The sequence below is a fragment of the Pangasianodon hypophthalmus genome, chromosome 5 (genome assembly GCF_027358585.1).
Source record: "Pangasianodon hypophthalmus isolate fPanHyp1 chromosome 5, fPanHyp1.pri, whole genome shotgun sequence".
Taxonomy (NCBI): domain Eukaryota; kingdom Metazoa; phylum Chordata; class Actinopteri; order Siluriformes; family Pangasiidae; genus Pangasianodon; species Pangasianodon hypophthalmus.
Genome location: NC_069714.1, coordinates 27,578,175 through 27,599,417, shown reverse-complemented (window position 1 = coordinate 27,599,417; position 21,243 = coordinate 27,578,175). Strand labels below are relative to the sequence as shown.

General features: G+C 37.2%; 2 protein-coding genes across 3 annotated transcripts in view; one reads left to right on the top strand and one right to left on the bottom strand.

Annotated features, from left to right (window-relative positions):
- The window catches only part of tfpia (tissue factor pathway inhibitor a), a 36,706-nt gene that overhangs the window by 1,554 nt on the left and 13,909 nt on the right, over positions 1-21,243 (bottom strand). The window contains exons 2-6 of one of the 2 annotated variants that reach the window (XM_026912959.3): positions 12,509-12,709; positions 3,293-3,463; positions 1,522-1,605; positions 1,223-1,294; positions 161-340 (exon numbers count right to left, since the gene is read on the bottom strand). In XM_026912959.3, coding sequence (XP_026768760.2) covers positions 161-340; positions 1,223-1,294; positions 1,522-1,605; positions 3,293-3,463; positions 12,509-12,709 — 708 coding nt within the window. The remainder of the gene's footprint in view (positions 1-160; positions 341-1,222; positions 1,295-1,521; positions 1,606-3,292; positions 3,464-12,508; positions 12,710-21,243) is intronic. The other variant, XM_026912960.3, reaches the window with a different exon arrangement.
- gulp1a (GULP PTB domain containing engulfment adaptor 1a) overlaps positions 19,394-21,243 on the top strand; it is a 214,454-nt gene continuing 212,604 nt past the window's right edge. The window contains exon 1 of the mRNA XM_053234342.1: positions 19,394-19,767. The gene's annotated coding sequence lies outside the window, so the exon portion shown is untranslated. The remainder of the gene's footprint in view (positions 19,768-21,243) is intronic.

The window sequence follows — 21,243 nt, the reverse complement described above, 5'->3', positions numbered from 1 at the left end:
TAGGGGCAAAACAACCTTTACTATTTAAAATTCCAATAAAATAATAAATTCATTTAAATTAAAGCAATGACGTGAAGTACGTTATATCTGTGAAGCAGCGTGAAGTGTAATGTAGTGAAGTGATCAGAATTGATTTTACTCAGCGATTGAAGAGACTTGCCTTTTACGCAGGTTTTCAAGCACAGCCTCTTGTGGGCAAAGTTGTTCTTGTTTCCACCGCAGCCACTGTACTTGAAGGCATGACAGCGTTTAGTTTTGGAGTTGTAGAAAAATCTCCTCTCTGTGCCGTCACACTCACCCAGGTCGACAGGACTCAGGCAGTAATCGGGAAGAGCAAACTCTAAAAACAGAGAGAGACAGACGACAATAATGTCTGTTAGGATTGTTAGGCAGGTTTAGAGGGAACTGGGTTTAGGGTCAGTTTAGGGTCATGGAAAGTTTAGACCTTACAGAGAGAGACAGACAGGCAGACAGACAGACAAAATGATAAAACACAGGCAGACAGACAGACAACCAGAGAGAGCAACAGACAGACAGAGTGACAGACAGACAGATAGAGTGACAAATAGACAGAGCAACAAACAGAGAGACTGATAGACAGAGACAGATAGGCAGAGTGACAACCACAGAGAGCAACAGACAGACAGACAGAGTGGCAGACAGACAAACAGAGTCAAAAACAGACAGACAGAGTGACAGACAGAGAACCAGAGAGAGACAGACAGAGTGACAAATAGAGAGACTGACAGACAGCGTGATAGACAGACAGTATGATAGACAAAGACAGACAGAGGAGCAAACACAAACAGACAATAACAAACACAGATGGAAAGTGACAGACTGACAATACAGACAAAGAATCAAAATGACAAACACAGACAGACATAGTGACAGACAGACAGACAGAGTGGCAGACAGAGTGGTAGACAGACAGAACGACAGGCAGACAGATTGACAGAGCAACAAACATAGACACAGTGACAGACCCAGACAAAGAAACAGAAACAACAGTGACCAACAAAGACAGAGTGACAGACAGACAGAGTGACAGACAGACAGAGTAACACACAGAAGGTGAGAGAGAGTGACAAAGAAAGACAGAGTAACAAGCAGAAAGAGTGACAGACAGACACAGACTGACAGAGTGACAGAGTGACAGACACAGACAGCGTGACAAACACAGGCAGAGAGACAGGGAATAAGATGAAATCTGTCTGTTTACCCGTGTCCGTGTTTGCCTCCGGCCTCGGCATCTTGAAAGGCTGTGTGTGAGACGCAGACTCTGAGTCTAAGTCTGAAAGCAACGCACACTTTCATTAGAACAGTAAATTATTCCTACAACACTTCAACAGCATGATGTGCAGTGTGACGATGCTGCGGTATTTCATGTCAGCCATTTTGAAGACGCCCTAATGTATTGAAAAGTGTGATCCTGTTGGGTCCTGCTGTTATTCTGAGCCCTACACATGAACGTTATGATGATGGTATGACAATGTGTCATTATGTCATGTAGTCATGTACCAAGTATAATGACTGGAGGTGCGGTAGACTCTGTCTTCTCTTCAGCCTTGGGAATGGATTGTGGTTCCTCAGTGCCATTATCTGCTGATATAAAAGAAAAATCTGTCATTCTCACTGGTTTAGTTCGTCTCCACCTCATCTTCTCTCCTTCGTTTCAGTTCTCTCATGACGATTTATACAGTGATCACCAAAAATACGATCCATTTCTATTGGCTGCCGTGTGTTACAGAAAATTAATCAACACCTTCTGTCCAGTCAGATTTGAGAACTCAACTGCTCTGTGGTAAATTAGATATTAACTGGGTATTTAATATTTAATATTATTTAATATTGTTGTTTTAATAAAACAACTCTTGCTATTGGACTGTGAACTTAATCTCTGTTTGTGAGACATAATTGTGTTCTTGGCAAAAGCTGCACTTGGATGATGTCTGTGTCCTTTTCTTTAACGTTGACAGCAATAAGTAATGTGGCCGATTAAAGGGAATCGGACAGAGAGTGTGTGTCGAGGTTAATAGAATGAGATGCCACACAACACTGAAATGAAGGATGCTCAGTGTAGGAGAGAAGAACGACTGGGGGGTTTATCAAGATAATAAGACTGAACCGCAGCCAAGACCGTTAATAATCACAGTAATCTCTTTAGATTAGACTGAACAGAAGTCTCCCCTATAAATCAAAATGACCTTATATTTAATTTTTTTTTAAAAATTTTAATAAAATAACATTTTAGGAAAAATATTCAAGTACTTAATTTCTCTCAGTCATTTTGAAATGTATTAATATTACCAAAAATGTTGAAATAATGACTGGCGGCTGTAAATCTGTGACCAATAAGTAAATTTAGTCACTGTAGCATTTCCTCCATCTCTTATTTACGCACCTACCTGCACATACACACACACACCAAATCCCCAAACACACAGTCTCTATTTCTAAGAATATTGTTCATGTAGTTCATGTCACGGGATAAAAGAGAACCGTAGTGTGCATTTTAAGTAAGGACATGCTCTTATCGGAAAATAATCAACGGCGAGGTGGAGTGATGTGGGTCTAAGCAGAAACCAAACAGAAGAGGATTATTTTCCAATAAACACACCATCCAAAACGTCCTCTTATACCACAGCAATTTGCCAATGACTGTAATTCATTAATGAAGGACACTATGTGCTTTTTAACCACTTATAGTTACGTTTAATGATGTGGAACATTCGCAAGACAAGTTAGTGCCTGTTATCACTCACGTTACAGCAGCTATCAACAGTCGCTCCCTCACTTTTGTCTCTCGTTTGAAGTTAATAAGACAAGTTAATAAGATGTCCTGAAGACTTTCCCATGTTACAAAGCGCTGACACTGGAGACTCCTTCCATAAATGTTAAAAAACGTCTACTCACAGAAAGATTCACCATATCAACAATTAACCATTATTAGTTCTTAAATAACAACAGATTTTTTTAAAAAAAATCCATTTATTATTAGCCTTAGATTATATGGCGCAATTGCCATAAAGGTCCCTGTGTATGAGCTGTTACTATAGAAACTATAAAATATTAGAACGAAAGCATTAATATAAACCTGTGATTTGCCTGCCAACTGGAACTACCGTCAGAGCTGCTCTTATAGAAGATGCATCAACACCCTCTGACCAATCAGATTCAAGAATTCACGAGTGCTGTGGTATAAAATAAATGTAACCATTTCGTTGCATTGCTATAAATCTAAAGCTATAACCTGAGTATAAGTAAAACAGGAGGATTAATATATACATACGCTGGCATCGGTCCTGACATTCTTTAAGGGTCCTGAAGTTGTTCGCGTTTCCGAAGCAGCCACCGTAGAAGAAGCGTTTGCACTTGTTCACCTTGCTGTCGAAGAAGTAGCGAGGTACGAGGCCTCGGCAAGGGCCCGGCTCATCCTCCAGGTAGCACGGGCTCTTTTTGACTACGGAAAAACAAATAAGTTGCTTAAAAAAGGATATGAAATAGTGATCTGGTCACTGTTTGTCCTGCTTTAAATGGTTTGGCCAAAAATGACAGTGCCTTGCATAAGTTTTCACTCCCATTGACCTTTTTCATATTTTGCAGTTTACAAACTGGAATTGAAATGGGCTTAACTGGGATTATATGGAATGACATTACACAAAATATTCCATAATATTAAAGTGTGGGAAAAATCAATACAGTCTGCAAAAAATATTTACAAAACATAAAACTGTGATTGTGTAAGTATTCACCCTTGTTGCTACTAAACCCCTGAATTAGTCGCATCCAGTTCACATCAGAAGTCACATAACTGGTAGAATGGAGTTGGCTTGTGTGCAATAAAAAGGGCCACATATTCTCAACAAAAATATACCTGTTCCTGGAAGACCCCCAAAATTTGTTAAAAGTAATACCTAAACAAACATCATGAAGACCAAGGAGATATCTAGAATTCTGGGACAAAGTTCTGCAAAAATATCACCATTAAAGCCATTATTTGAAAAAAATGAAAAGAATATGGCACAACCATGACTAGAGGAGATGGTCCACCAAAGGTCAGTGATTGGGTAAAGACAGCTTTAATCAGAGAAACAAACAAGAGACCAATGGTAACTCTGATAAGGGTAACACAATGCTACCACCACCATGCTTCACTGTGGAAACAGTGTTCTCAGGGTGATGAGCAGACAAATGTAGCACTTTGTGCCAAAGGCAAAAAGTTTAATTATGGTCTCATCACTCCAGAGAACCTTTATCCACATGCTTGCTGCATCTCCAATATCCCATTCAAACTGGATTTCAAATTGGATTTCATATGGCCCAGGTTTGTAAAGTGTACAGGTTATAGCTGTCCTTTCCCACGTTGGCCAGTTAAACCTCACGTAAACCTAGAAATCAGAGTGATTCAGCCATGTGAGTGAAAAGTTACCCTCGAAAAAATATTCCCATTTCCCGGCTGTTCGTTGCTGAAGACACTCGGCTGAGCTATTTTCCCATGGCAGGGCGTCACTTTTGTGTCAGGCTGATTGATGTGATTTAGTTCCAGCTTTAAGGAAGCAGCCACTTCATAATATCCCGACAATCCCTCCCTTTGTTATGCAAAATTTATTTATAGAAGTTGCTAATTAAAATATTTTGCTCGAGTGGATATCCATCAGGATGGCAGGCAGGCCCAACCTTCTCAGAAGCATAACATATTAAAGTGCTGTGTCCTTTTGCCCACCTTTTCTCTCAGCTACATGCTGTGCACTGAAATGAGACACAACCTGCCCTAAGCAAATCACCAATGACATTTGGATTTATAGTTTGCAACCTGACCTAAGGCACAATTTATTAAGCAGTAGTCTATTACTCACTGCAGCACATACTCATAATAACCAGAACAAACCAGATATATTTATCAATCGTGTTGTACCTGGATAACGATACACATTCAAAATGTCATTTATAATGTTGCTTAGGCCTAGCTTTCTCATCACTAAGCTGAAGCATATTTCATGTTGTCCTCAAACTGGACATGAAAATGAGATTTTCCTCAAGGAATGTGTTACATTGCTTTTTTATACACACCCACTTTCCCTTGCCAAATCCCTTCTCTGAACCCTTTTCACAGTAGTACATGCCACGCTGCCATTTTTATCTCAAGTAAAAGTTGTTACATGACTACTTAGAAGTCAGAAGCGACTCATAGCGGCAGACTCCAAGATAAGAAGACACTGCTAGCATAAAATGATGAATGAAGCTGTTTATAAATGCGAACCGGAGCAATACAATACCTAGTATTTTCAAATAATCAAATATTAATATAATATCACCTATAATACGTGTTCACATATATGTGCATCTCTTTTCCATTTTTGCATGCCTGCCTGTGTGCCAAATATGCTTCACACACACACACACACACACACACACACAGGCAGGCATGCAAAAATGGAAAAGAGATGCACATATGTGTGTGTCTGCAAATATTACTTCCTACCATTTTATATTTTAGGGCCTGTGAGTGTATATGTGTGTGTGTGTATATATATATATATATATATATATATATATATATATATATATATATATATATATATATATAGAGAGAGAGAGAGAGAGAGAGAGAGAATGGATGGGTGGATGGAGATATATATATATATATATATATATGTATATATATATATATATTTATGAATTCATTTTTAAAAGGAAATCCCAGGTTTGTGAGTGTATATGTGTGTTTGGTACCAGAGGGGGTCAAAATGCTAAGTAATACATGCTAGGTGCTATTATTTAGCCTAAACTTTGAATATACACAGAGATCTAATATGCTGCTCTTTCTTTTTCTGAGTTGTAAACCCGTAGCATGTAGTTACTTCTCTTGCTGGATGTGTTTGCTTGTAGAACCTCAGGCCTGTAAGTCTCACAGAGTAATCCACTTGTCCTAATTAGCGTATTCAGTGTCCATGTGCATTTATCTTCGATGATATTTAACTGGAACATCACACAAATTGCTTAAATAGGACAGCAAGGTCACCAACTCAAGCAGATTAAATGATTCATTCTGTCAGTATTTGTTCTGCTTAAACTCACTGGACAGATTCAGTGAAGCGATTCCTAACCAGACTCTCACATCCATGAATAATGCAGAGAGCATCAAGGCATCATGGGAATTGTGCAGGAAAACAAGTTTATGTGTTCACACCATACCTGTTGATGGAGCTTTTAGTTCCATAGTGTGTTTCTGACCATGTCACTTTTACACTCACCCAAACACATTCAATATTACATTGCAAGAAAATGGCTCCTAAGAGCAAAGCTGATGAAGTGCGGCACTCCCTGTGGATGCGCCTCACACTCGGGTTATTTTAGTTGTGCTACTCACTTTGGCCACTTGATGGAGCCATTCGTCTTCCAAACACACATTCCTCTTTACTTAAGTGTGGACTGAGGCATTAAAAGCTTAGAGGGTTCATCTAAAAGCAAATTAATCTCTATCCCAGTGCACAGAGGAAATTATAACTCTTAATCAGGATCGGGAACCGGGTCACTCATCAGGGTGAACATTTCATGTTTGATCACTGCGTTCGGTCATTTAATGACCTAGTGAATGTGTCATTTAATAAATAGAAAAAAAATGTATTGTAAAACTTTGCAGCTGAAGATTTGCACACACTGTGATGTTAGTTTCCTGCAGTTGGTGATGGAAATCGTGGCTCTCATCACTGAATCAGATCATTTGGCTCAGCTTACCCACTGACTCTTTTCATTTTAATGTCCAAATGACTTGATTTTATTTATTTATTTATTTATTTTTTCCCCAAAACCGGATAATTTTTTGTGAATTTTTTGCCTAACTATGGCTGAAAATGTGTCATGAAATGTTTTCTCTTCTAATCAACAAAATATCAACACAAATCTATTTAAATAATTATAAAATCAGCGAGGCACTACACACACACAGACTACACACATCTCACACAGACTACACACATCTCATACACACACACAGACTACACACAACTTCTCATACACACACACACAGACTACACACATCTCATACACTCACACTCACTACACACATCTCATACACACACACAGACTACACACATCTCATACACACACACAGACTACACACAACTTCTCATACACACACACAGACTACACACATCTCGTACACACACACAGACTACATACATCTTCTCATACACACACAGAGACTACACACATCTCGTACACACACAGACTACACACATCTTCTCATACACACACAGAGACTACACACATCTCGTACACACACAGACTACACACATCTTCTCATACACACACAGAGACTACACACATCTCGTACACACACAGACTACACACATCTTCTCATACACACACAGAGACTACACACATACACACTCTTCTCATACACACACAGTTTCTGGATCTGGAGCCTATCCTGGGAACACCGGTTGCAAAAAAGCAGGAATACACCCTGCACGAGACATCAGTCCATCGCAGGGCACCATGGCCCAACATTCACACACTCTGTGACACTTTACACTGGGCAATTTAGCATAGTCAGTCCAGCAATGTTTTGGGAGGTCGGAAGAACACCACCGGATAATCCAGAAAAAACCCACAGGGACACGGGGGAAAATCCACACAGACAGAAACCTGAGTTCGGGATTGAACCCGGGAGCCTGTTCCACAAAAAAAGGCATAAAAGTGTCTACACTTTATCCTCACCAAGAAACCCAGATTCTTAAAGTTCTAAGTGGAAGCTCATTTGAGTTTTATACCCATTAAACATTGTAAATATCCATGAGCAACTTTTTTTTCTAAAATTTCCAGGCTGAATTCTGCTTGACTTCACGTCACATTGGATAAAAGTGCCTGCCAGATGAACAGAAAAACTAAAATTGCTCTGAAATGCAAATGTATCCTCCATGTTGAAGCTCTAAAGCTGAATTCTTCTCTCTTCCCAAACGAGCCCTAAAAGAAATGAATCCGCTTAGACGGTTTGTTCTTTTCTGAGCTGCATTTTCAATTTAGGAAGTGACGTACTGCGAGCCACAAATCCGGTCTGTGTGTAACTTTCCATTTGTCTCAATGAACTGGCTGAAGTTTTAATCTGAGACGGGGCTATGAGAGATGACTCGACACTCTCTGTTTCACAGCGATTAGCGCAGTGACGTCTCAGGGTTTCCAGAGGAGCTGGAAGGAGACGCAACATGATTCATTAAACCGCAGAGCTGGAACCAAGCTGATGTGGCACTTTGTCCTTTTTTTTCTGTAACCATGGAAAAGAGGAGAACATTTTTAAAGCAGGATCGCTTACATTTAAATAGGTGACAATAAGAGCGAAATGTATTTCTAGTCTGTTTTGAAAACAAAAATACTGAACGTACTGAAAGAGTGATGAACTTAACAAGCACATTTTAATAAATATTCTAGCAAATCCTTGCACTTTTTTCCTGTAGTCATATACTGTATATATGACTTTTAAAGGTACCTTTTGTACCTTTTGTAGAGTGAAAAGTTGTAACACCACCATCCCTATATGAAGCATTATGAGTTCTGTCCAATCGTTTCCATGGATGTTTTGAAAAGTACTAGGGAGAAGAACGACGGTGAAACAAAAAGCATCTGAAGTGCTTCAATTTACCTAGTGCTAAAATCCACACCAGCTTTTTAAACTCTCTAGCAAACACAGGATAATGGATGCTTTAGAAACTGTGGTGCTGTGGTTTACATCACCTACAGTACATTGTGTCTTTCCTGGCAGTCCATGTAAAGCAAAAAAGTGCAATGCTACAGACTGATTAAATTGATGATTACAATGAGAGATACAGCCTCAATTTATATTCACATATGCCTCAATCAGGACAGTAGATTTCTGTAAATAAATCCAAAGTGGACATAAATGTGTGTGTTGTAAACATGAAGCACAAGAAAACAAAAATGATCGGAATTGGGGGTTGGGAATGCACGAATATTCATTCTTAATAGTCAGTTAGTACTTAAAAAATAGTTGACTAGCTGTCTTTTCTGTTTCCAAAGCAAAATCTTACTCAGGACATCACAATTTTTAGGCATTTTTTAAATTATTGCACTATAATTAGTCACCAGCCATACACAGGCTACAAATTACATTTCAGCTTCAGTGCTTCTTTATGTCCTACTGTTAACAAAGAAAATAAATAAATCAGTGCAAGAAAATTGTCAAATAATAAATCTGTGTATCATATTACACTATTTAAGGAAGTAAAAATTCTTAAAATGCACCAATGTGGACACACTGGCGTTTCAACTGAAATCACTTATTCTGAAACTGAGAGTGCGCAGCATGGAAGCTCATGTCCATCAACAGAACCCTTCTTATAGGGTTAGCTAGCTGAGTGAGTTGCCTTCCTTGGATGAAGAATGCTGTCTAGAGCAATGTCTGGGAGATATTTCCATACTAACAATGACCTAAGAGTTGAACTGCGTATGATCTGACTCTAAACTAGCTGAGGGATTGGATAGTGATGTGCAACTCGCGGCTCTGAATGCGTTCTTTCACACAGTGCTGATCACAATGAAATTCACTCTGCCCGGATATTTATTTAAATTTTATTTCATAGTAGATGGGAGTGGAATTTCTTTAACATCTGCCTCGCTGTTTTTTCCACTGACTAATCGACATCCCGACAGCGATGATTACGTGAAACTATTAGTCGAGACATTTTATAACAGACACCACCCTGAGTAACTACCAGTGTGAATATGGAAAAGCTGATATTTCTAAAATGCATTTTCCTTCATTTGTAAGATTTTTTTAACCTTTCATATGTGACCATTTAAAAAGTGATGAGGTCAAATCAGGGCATGTCAAGAGAATCACAGCTCTCTGAAAGTACCAACTTTTATCATGCAGAATATCCATCAAGCTGTGATTCAGCATCGAAATGATTTACAGCTCTGAATAAATGGGATGTGCTGAAGTAGTTTATGCCATTAGAGACAAATGCTCTGCCAAGAAGAGCAGAAAAGCATGTTTTTTAGTCGGTCTTTTTTATCTGAATGCCAAGAGAAATCATAAATCTTGCTTCAACTCATCATCTGGACTCAAACTGCACTCTGTTTCCAATCATTTTCTAAAAAAAGACAATTGCTGAGAAATTTTAAAAAAACATGTAGTGCTTAAACGTTTATACACATACCAAGTCACAAGTATTTTTTAGTATTTATAAAAATCTCACACCATAAAGTTGTCATTGAGTCAGTACACGTAAATGAGAGCAGCTCTGAGTGGGCGTGTCTTAGTGGCCATTTTGGCATGTGTTTGAGTCCATATATGGAATAGGAAGAAGAACGTCATTGGCATTTATAGAAGGTATGTATTTATTTATTAGCTAACTTAAGCTAATTTCACAAATATTCATAATATTCACTACTCATGCTAGATAGCTGTCTAAAATATACTATGCGCAATCATAAAACTGCTTCTGAAAGCCGGACACGTAGTCAGAAATATTTAAAAACGAATTTACAGTATATATTGACTCAAAGCCGCACCCACCTGCCCCACTCAAAGACACACCCATCTTTCTGTCTGAAAAAATTCCCTTCTCCTCTGACTTTACGCGAATGTAGCATAAAGAGTAGCTAGCTAAAAGCCTGCTTGATAAGAGGCTAAGTAACAGTTAGCTAGATGACAAAAATATAATCGAGATATGGTGTAGAGAGCATAGCTAGCTTTACGTTTTATTACATTTTTGGTATCATGAGAAAGGTACTGCTTCATGTACCAATGTCCGACCAATAATCTTATTCTTCTTAGAAATAATTCATTGATTTATAGATGTTTCTTTAAAAGATTTGAGATGTTTATTAATATGATCGTGTAGTAACACTAACTAGGGTTCGTATTCAACGTTGAGGGACTCAAGTGTGAAAGTTCCATCAATATTTACACAGGGAAACTTACTCATACTCAGAGTTGGGTTTCGCAGCTGCAGAGTCAATTCTCTGGACTGCATATTCATTTATTTATTCATTCATTCATCTCCAGTAAGCGTGTTATCCTGGTCAGGGTCACACTTATTGTGCCCTTTCATTGTGCTTTGTACATGGTACTTGTACATATGACATTAAATGTCAGCTAAAGTTTGAATTTTGGGTAACAAGCACTTAAGAGTTTAGAAACTCAGCCCTTATCAATATCATTTCGAGTTCATTATCCTCTACTGAATGATAGCTTAGATTATAATGAGCTCTCAGTTGTGCAATCATACCGAAGAAACTTGCTTGAATCATTAATCTTTACGATCTAATTACGTGGAAATGGGAGTGCCCCGCTGGTGAATTCATAAACTCATAAACACAGTGTCACCGTGTTTACCCAGTGACTCTAGGATGGCGTGTTGGTTTATTGCCCTTAAGATACTCTTATTGCAGACAGTGTTTCAGGGATGGGTGATGACCCGCTGTATCAGATTGGAAGGTCAAACCACTCAGTACAACTGACAAAGTGGATTACGTAAACCAGTCATTTCATTAGGAAGTGTGTGACTCAGAGCTGGAATTGTATGGAGTACAAGAAATTTAGATTTTTTTTTTTTTTAGGCAAAAAAATGAAGTGAAAATTTAAATTACTGACTTGCGTTTGATTCCTACAGGCCTCGCGTTCAACATGGCTATTCACCAATTACAGAAAACAAGAAGAAAAATGTTATTTACTCTATTTGAGCAGTGTTTGTCAACAAATGGCCGGAAGCTAACCAGCTTAAATAAAGCTGTAGCTAAATTAAAGTTTAGCTACAAAATATACCTTGTATTTATAGGGGAATTTTCCTTTTGAGCATATTGCTGACTAACTAATTTTGGAAGAACACTACCTATCTATCTATCTATCTAACTAACTAACTAACTAAGTGTGACACTATATAAAAAGACTTTCTAACTTGTTCAGTCTGCGTGGTAAACTCATAAAAATATATTTTTAAAAACTAAACGAAAATTAAAGTGTTGTAGATTTTATACATGACTACAATAATCTGAATGCTTACGGATATTATTCGGCAAAGTTATCGCAATCTGTCAGCCTATATCTATATTAATGACATGGTTTGAATGTTAATGTACATTAGTATTAATTTACATCGTACTGTAGTTTATCCATGGCTTTGTAGTTTGCAAGTATCTTAAAGAAAATATATCTACAGTTGAGGAGACCATCCCAAGTTCCTGAATAGGAATTCCGAGTTGAGAGGGCGTTTTCTTTGGTTTTATGTACTCGGATGTCAGAAATTATTTCAGTCGACTGCACCATTAGTCACTCTGGAGTCTTCTGGAGTTTAGGTCCTAAGAGTTTAGAACCATACTTTCCTCCATCACACAGTCGTGACGATTCAGATACGTATTCCGAGCCCATTTCCTGTCAACCTCTACAACCTCTTCCCTGAAGAAGCGCAGACCTCTCTTTTGCCCTTGCTGAGCACTGTCAATTTCATCTTAAGTGGAAAAAAAAGAAGTAAGACCCACTTACCTTTCACCAGACACATTTCTTCACATTCTTCTGCCGTCTCGAAATTGTTCTCGTTGCCCTGACAGCCTCCATACTCGAACAGCTCGCAGCGGAACGTCTCAACATTGAAGTAGAACCTGTCCTTTATCGCCTTGCAGGGCCCTTCATCCTTCTTTAGGGCACACCAATGATGGAAAATCTTGCGGGGAGGTTGCTCTCCATCTGCAGAGACCAACAAGAGGGCCAAAGTTATAACTGGGCCGTGACAGGATTCAGAAAAAAAAAGTGCAGTGGGTCTGTTTTCAGCTCTGAACCTGTGACTTTGCTTAAAAGTAGTAAAAGCAGGATGTCAGAATTTCAAAGTAACTTCACCATCCAAAGAGTACAGACTCCTAGAATCGTGATATTCTTTCATCCTTATGGTGTTAAATGCAGTGCTGCCTGGTGCGCCTTTGCTTTTCACACTTCATGGGGTGACAGAAACAAAGAAGTGTGACTAATTCACTGACTTTAAAGTGCATTAAACTCTGCCAGCATGAATGCGTTTAAATCGTAACTCTGACCCAGACCAGAATCTCTTCTGATTCGCTAGCATTCGGTAGCAAAACGGTATTCTTCTTATGTTGTTTTAATTATGATCAATATAAACAATATTTATAGAAATGGATCCTGTACATTATAAGCCTATATATCTTATAGAATAGATCGAAATAAGACAGCTTCATCATTTATCATTATCAAGTGTCATCATTATGACATCATTATTATTTTCTTTAATATATATTTTAATTAAATATAAAAAGATTCGTTTTTTTAAACAAGATTAGCAAGTTTGCCTTAATGAGTATGCAATTTGGGGCATTTTTGTTACATTAAAGTGCAAAGTTCAGGATGGAAACAATACAGAAAGATGAACTTAGCACCAACGGTGTCATTTACTGCAGACTTCAAGTCTTTTCACAAAATGGTGTATGTGTACACAAAGTCAAAGGGCAGGTATTAAATGTCAAAGGGAAGACAAATGTCAAAGGGAAGACAAAATAAAACCATTTACTGAGTCTTAAAGTCTGAACTGAAAAAATGCTTTAGTAAAATAATCAGAAAGTTTCTTGAATTTTTATATATGGTTTCGTATTACATGATAGCATACATACTCATATGTATTCTCTTTTATTTTATCCTCAGGTTGTATTTTGAGTCGGTTTGTTGACATATCTCACAATAATATATCACAAAAATTAAAATAATAATTTTAATTTATGATTTCAGTTTAACCGGAACTTCAGTGTCTTCCAGAAGTATCTTTAGGATCTTAACTCACTGTAGCTATCGCGAGCATTAATCTAATTTACATATTGTTCCTTCCCCCTCATTTGCATGTGACATCTTTCACAAAATTTTAATTTAGGAAATCACTTGCAACACACTCACTAGCTGCGCGCACACGCACACACACGCACACACACACACACACAAATTAGTACTCTTCATGTAGGACCTTAAAGTGTGGACCTTGTGTGGATCTTGAGATTTAACATTATATGGCCAGTACTAATATCTAGCATTGACCAATTAGCTAACTGTTGTTAAGCTAACATTAGCTAAGATTAAGAAGACGCGCAATGTGTTAATTGTGAATTGTGATAATAACGCTGCATGTTCGTTTGCAAGCATTAAAGAATGAAAGGTAAAGATGACGTATAGGGCATTAGCTAGTTTCATTCAGGTCTTTCTGACAAACTTTAATTATTCCATAACTTTCGTAGTCTTGCCCTTTATGAATGAGGAAAAAAAAATGTCTGTCTAGAACTTCCTCTAGACTGAGTAAACTTATCCAGACCTCCTATGTTCGTTTTTACTTTTCTAATGTTTGGAAGGCGCAGTGGGAGTCGGGGGTGGAGATGGGGGTGTTTGGGAGGAGGTGAGGTGTCCAGGTGGGAGTATAAATACCAGATGGAGACAGAAATGTTTTTAAAATATTTTTCATATTCATTAGATTCATACACAGTGCTCCAAGTTAGCAAGCTTGTTCCTCTTTCGGTTAAAAAAAAAAACAGGTTATTGAATAAAATGCTTTAAAATGAGAAACAGAATAATTGGAGTGGAATGGGTTAATTAAGCCAACTGGTTGAAGAATGACTGGGATAAAAGAGCTTGGGGAGAAAACGAAATCCACAGTTATGGCTTTTGCAATATGGTACCTGCTGTTCACACAGTCTACTGAAACATACACAGAGAGAGAGAGAGAGAGAGAGAGAGAGAGAGAGAGAGAGAGAGAGAGACAGCGCAGATGGTCTGGGGTTTAATTGACAGCTTCCTACTGGCAGGTCATCCACTTGACCTTCAGAAACCTGAACTCTGAATCACAAAATGGATTTTCCAGATGAGCAGGAAACACATGAATGTGACTTGGCCACTAAGCATCTTCCAAATGTGCAAAATAGCACACCTGCCTTAATAAATATGTAATTTTCTACATGATGAAGTCAAAAAAATAAGATGAAGTCAATGCAAATAGATTCATTTGGCAGCAGCATTGTGATTTACTGCAGCCTGTAAGACACTTTGGGGACAATGATTGCTCGGCAAATTAATAAAGGGCAGGAATTAAATTTGTGTAAACCCGCTTTCATGTTTAGAAGCCGAAATGAAACCACTGAAATCTCAAACTAATGACTCAGAATAATCATAGTAAATTTGTTTTCATATTAGATATTCACAGCACATGCAAAGAGAGTTTTTTGTGAAAACAAAAACATGTTTACACTTTTTTATTTAGTGCTCATAGTGTATTTTGAACAGTTTTTCACTGCACCTCACCATCGTTAATCTTAATGCATAACGTACTTAATGTTACGCATTAAGTTATACTTAATGTCTTTACTTAATGCATTAAGTGGTACTTAATGTCTAACATTTCAGTTTTAGTTTTCTGGGAGTCTGTTTGAGCTCATAAACCTTTAGCATGCATGCTGTTTATTTTTCTTTCTGAGTATTCACCTACTCCACACCCACTAACTGCACACGCAATTTCTCCGGTAGTTCACGAAAATTAGCCTCTTTTACGTGGCAAACAGGTAAATTAGTGTCTAAGAGTTACCAGTTTATTCATTTTTGTTCATCTGACATTTATGCTATTTTGGTTATTTTCTTAGGCAGTGCTACCACACAAATTGTCACCTCCCTTCCCTCCACCCCATGCATCCATAAACAGACACCACCACAGGTTAGTAAATTGTGCAACACTACAGTCAGTAATTACACCTACAAAGTAGAAGGTTCGCATAATAAAATTAATGCCATTTTTAAAGACGTCTCATTACTTACAAGCAGAAGGCCTCAGACGTGCAGCCTGTTATAGCGTTGCTTTTTTAAGCTTGCTCGAAACTGGTCCAAATTGCCCATAATCCCACACAGTGATGACTAATTCACTCTGACCTTAACGTACACTTAGACGTGCCGAGGCTAGCAAAACCCTCATGTACCATTCTCTACTTAGCAATGCTCGATGCCACTGACCCGGGTCACCTCCTTTATATTATACTTTATACCAACACAACTGAACAAAATACAAAATATACACTGCCAGAGAGAAATTTTTGAGTGTCATGAGTTAATATTTTGTTAAACTCTCGAATTAGAAGATCTAGGTGATAACTGGAAAAGATTTAGATATTTGATGGAACAAGTGTTTACTTTTTTCCTGACAGTATTTAATTGCTGATACTGGGTGCAATGTAATAAAATGTTTTAAAGAATCCACATGTTCAAGAACTTTTGACTTGCTGTATACTGTATATACAGTACTGTGCATCGTCTTAGGCAGATACAAAGAAATCCTGAAGACGCTTAGAAAATCTATGCTATGTGTACGCAGTAAGACCCTGTGCTATAAGGCCCACTGATATATACGTAATAAAATTACTTTTAATTCACCTATTCAGTATCCTGACCAGTTCTCACGAAACCTGTGGCCATAACATAAGAAGTGTTAGCATGAACTGGGCTTTATATCATGTAATAAATCTTATATGAATGATATTTATGGAAACAGACACCCAAACTCCTTTCCATGCTTCAGAATCCTCCTAACGGCAAGCGTGTGTTTGAGCTGTTATCGGGATCTCCATAGCAATCTTTTTAGAATATTTATCCGACTCAGAATCCTCTCTAACCCCACACTCGCTCCAGTGATCCTGCCCTGAAACGCTAAAGATCCTCATACATGCCAATTTCCTGTTTTTCTTTCCCGTAATGGGTGCCGTTACGTTCCACCAGGTTCTCCCAGGATACTGTAACTGATAGCACCGAGACGGAGCTGCCAAAAAATTCAACACAAAGTTTGCTTTGTGCAGAATGAATGTTTTCTGAGCAAATGCCTACCGATAGCTATATTTACATTCCTCGACACTAGCAGAGAGGGGTCACCCGGCGTGAAGCATTAACCCTTAACGTTCTGAGTCAACATGGTCTGTTTTTCAGTTTTATTACAAGTATAAAGAAAAATCTTTTCAGTGTGAAACGTCTGGATCTCGACTTCTCTAAGACATATACTATATAATGTTCTCTAATGTTTATAATCATTTTAAAAAGTCAGATTTATATATTTATTCTATTATATAAAATGCCATAAAATAGAAAGCACGAGAAAATACAAAGCAAGAAAAAAGGAATAAATGGGGTGAGAAGGAGTAAAGAAAGAAAAAATAGGAGAAAAAGAAAAGAGGGAAAAGTAATAAAGAAGAGAACGTTCGGAAGAGAAGGGAGGCCCTACAATTTTCAACTCAACTCAATTTTATTTATATAGCACATTTAAAAACAATAGAGTTGACCGAAGTGCTTTACAACCAGGAAATCGAAAAACAGTAAAATGACAAACATCATTAACACACACACACACACACATCAACAACCCTATAAACTCTAACAGAAACTGCATATACAAAGTGCGATCAATATCAGAAGAAATATCTCTAGTACTCAAGGTTCCCCCAGTTCATATGCCAAAGTATAAAGATGTGTTTTCAGCTGAGACTTAAAAATCTCCACTGATGGGGCCAAGCGACTATAAAGGGCGAGATTATTCCATAATTTAGGAGAATACCCGATCACCCTTTGACTTTTGCTACCGTGTGCACCTGCACGCTTCATGTTCTCTCAATGTATTTTAATAGAAAACACAGTGTTTTTTATTATATGTTCAATCACCGACAAAACTAGATCACTGAAAGGATCTTCAAAACATCGTTTAAATTGAGTATATTAAGCGAGGTAGGTGTTATTAATTTTTGAAAAGTGTTACGGGATTATTAGAAAAAGACTTATGAGTAATAAAAATACTCAACTTGCAAGAACATAGTTAAGATGTAAGAGTAATAGCCATTTTTAGACCAAAAGATATTTTTCTTAGGAAAAAGATCCATTCTGATTTCACACTGAAGCCTCATGCAGGATTATACATTGAGATAAACACCTAAGAAAATTAAAAACAAGGAAACGTATATCACAGATGAGGCAGTGCAGCGTTCCTGAGCTGTGCACAAACTGCTATTATTTATTTCTGCACAAAATGTTATACAAGCCAAAATATGACCAAATTAATGCAGAGGAAAAAAAAAATACAAAGCATAATGCATTCTGGCTTATTAAATTTACACTGCCAATTTTTTGGGGGCCAAACTCAGTCATCACACACACATGCGCGCGCACACACACACACACACACACACACACACACACACACAGCTTGCACCTTAATTTAGATAATGGTGTAAAATAAGCAAGCATGGACTCATGAACCAGATTCATCGTGATCCAAGGCTCAGTGCCGCATTTGATTTACCTCGGGAATAGGAAGTGCTGATTTTATCGTGAAATGGAATTTAGCAGCTCAGTGACAGGTGATGATGGCAATCAAACACACTGTGAATTTTATGCATCAAAATAGAAATATAAATAAAATTAAAAATATAGTGATAAATATAGAGAGCCATGTTGATGTGGAGTTAATTATTACTTTCACATTCAACTGGCTGTATTTAGTTCCATACTTCCTTCCTTCCTAAATTATTTATGTACTTTTACTTACTTACTCACGTACATATGTCCCTTTCTTACTTACATACTTTAGTTACTTACTTTTACTTTTTACTTCACATATTTTTACTTACTTACATGCTTTTACCTTCCTACTTATGTACTTTTACTTACTTACTTAACTTACTTTTAATTTCATTTCACACTTTCTTACTTTACTTACTTGCTCACTTACATGCTTGATCCAGTTACTTTTATTTACCTACATTCGTATTATTTAACTTATTTAACTTCCTTTCTTACATACTTACGTTACTTCCTTTTACCTGATTACTAATTTACACCTTCTTACTTACTTACTTACTTATTCAACTTACTTAACTTTCCTTATGTACATACTTTCATACTTACTTTCCTACATAATTTACTTACTAACATTCTTCACATAATTACTTTACTTATTTACTTACATACTTTTCTTTATGTCCTTGTAATTTCTTTTATCTTTTTCAGTGTCCTGTTTTGCCAAACAAAATAATTTTCCTCTCTCTCTCTCTCTCTCTCTCTCTCTCTCTCTCACTCTATTTATCCAGACAGGTGACAAATTAAAGGAAAAAAATCAACATTGTGTGGCCGCCACAAACCACTAGAACAGCTTCAACGCACCTCGACACAGATTGGAACTGTACTGCGATAAACATCATTTTTCCAAAAGATATTCCCTAAGCTGGTGTTTTGATGATGATGATGATGATGATGATGACGATGGTGGTGGAGTTTGCTGTCTAACACGTCACTTCAATATGTAGGTGTTCAACTGGGTCGAGATGTGGTGAGTGTGAAGGTCATAGCATATAATTTACATTAGTTTCATCCTCCACGTAGTGAGCCTTCCAGCCCTGTGGATGGAGGCGGAGTCATGCTGGTAGAGACCACGCCCATTAGGAGATAAATGTTTCTGAACCTTGTTGTATTGATTTGTAGTGACGCTTCAGGCTAAGAGGACAAATGGAGCCAAACCATGCCAGCAAAATAAACAAATACCCCCAGAGCATGACCGCCATTTTTCTTCTTCAATTTGTCCTTCGTGTGTAGGTTAAATCTGTTGGTTAAATAGGGCAGTGTTAGTCGTTATGATTCTGTGCTTGTGACTAGTCTGGGACAGATTGCCAGAGAGACCCTTGAGCAAAACCTTTAATCCTCAGCCGCTCAGCTCTGTGCTTGGATTGGATTCTGACTCACTCGTAAGTCATTTTAGATAAAGTGTCCGTCAAATGGATACCTGATACTATGGATTTCTCATTTCTTAAGATGTGCTTCATCCTATAAGAGGTTTTACTAGCAATGCAATACTCCACTTTGGCTTTAAAGTGTCATTGCTTCTCAGGTGCGTGACACAGAGACACAGTTTTTTCTTGTTAAACTAGATAATACTGGACTAATTGGGTTAACTAGCACATATTTTTCAACATTTTTCAACATTTCCATTTAAATACATTTGTACGTAAAAAATAATGATAATAATAATTTGTCATATGTATAAGGCTCTTACAGGAATTAGTTCATGCTTCATTTATTTACCAGTTGAGTACCAGGTTTAATTAACGTGGTCTTACACTTGAATGTAAATTTGTAATAATGCACAATTTATTTGTAATAAATGCACCTGATTAGTATATAAAGTTACAAAGTTTAAGGTTATTATCAGGGTCACTCTATTAGTATGACAGAGTATGATTTCTAATGTGATCACTCGTCGAAAGGAGCTTTTTTAAAAGGATCGCAATAACTGATTAAATTTATTTTTCAAATTTTCTTAATATAAATGTTAAATATAAATGTTTCACTGTTTAAACCTAATCGAAAGAAAATAAAAGTAAATTTGTTAAACATAACATCGCAAAAACATCACCTCTTATACTTAATTATTCGTAACTCTTATACTTAATTATTCGTAACGAGTCCACTTCCGTGATTTTTTTATGACATTATGATCATCAGGCTGCGTAGGTTGTGTATTCGTGTTGCTTTATTTTATCTACCTGTTTTTTTTCTCATGCTATATTTCTGGAGTCATAAACTGTAAAATGAACAGCAACAACAGTAGCTGCTGAGGACGATCTTAATAAAACAAGAAAACAATAAAAACATAATTACTAATGAGCGAATAACTAGGTGTGTGTATGTGTATGTGTGAGTAGTGTTTGCTTAAGGCCTTGCTTTTAGTCATCAAAGCAGATCACCATTTATTCATACAGCAAACACTGACTGCTGTGGTGATAGAATGATATAAGGCTTAACATTTGTAAATCAGTAACCAGTAAATCATTCTACACTCACACACATCGGTGTTTGCTTTCTATCCATAAGCACTGAGAGCTGTTCTTATTTTATCTGATTAGAAGAGATTAATGTAATTTTATATTGAAATTATATCTCAAAATCAAGATTCCACTATTATTTACTAATATAAATACAAGAAAGCATTAATTCTCTGACTGAAAGCATTAGAGACAATAACACATAATGTATAGAGGACTGTACTAATGCCAGAGTTTAGTTGTTTAGAGATAAAAAATTAGCATTATGTGGTGTGACTTTGCAAAAATGAAGCTTACTGTGTACACTCGGATAGTTTTCAGGTTCGTATAAGATTAAATTAATGCATTCTTGAATGATCTGTATTGACATGCTGTCATGTTCATACAGGATCAAATCAA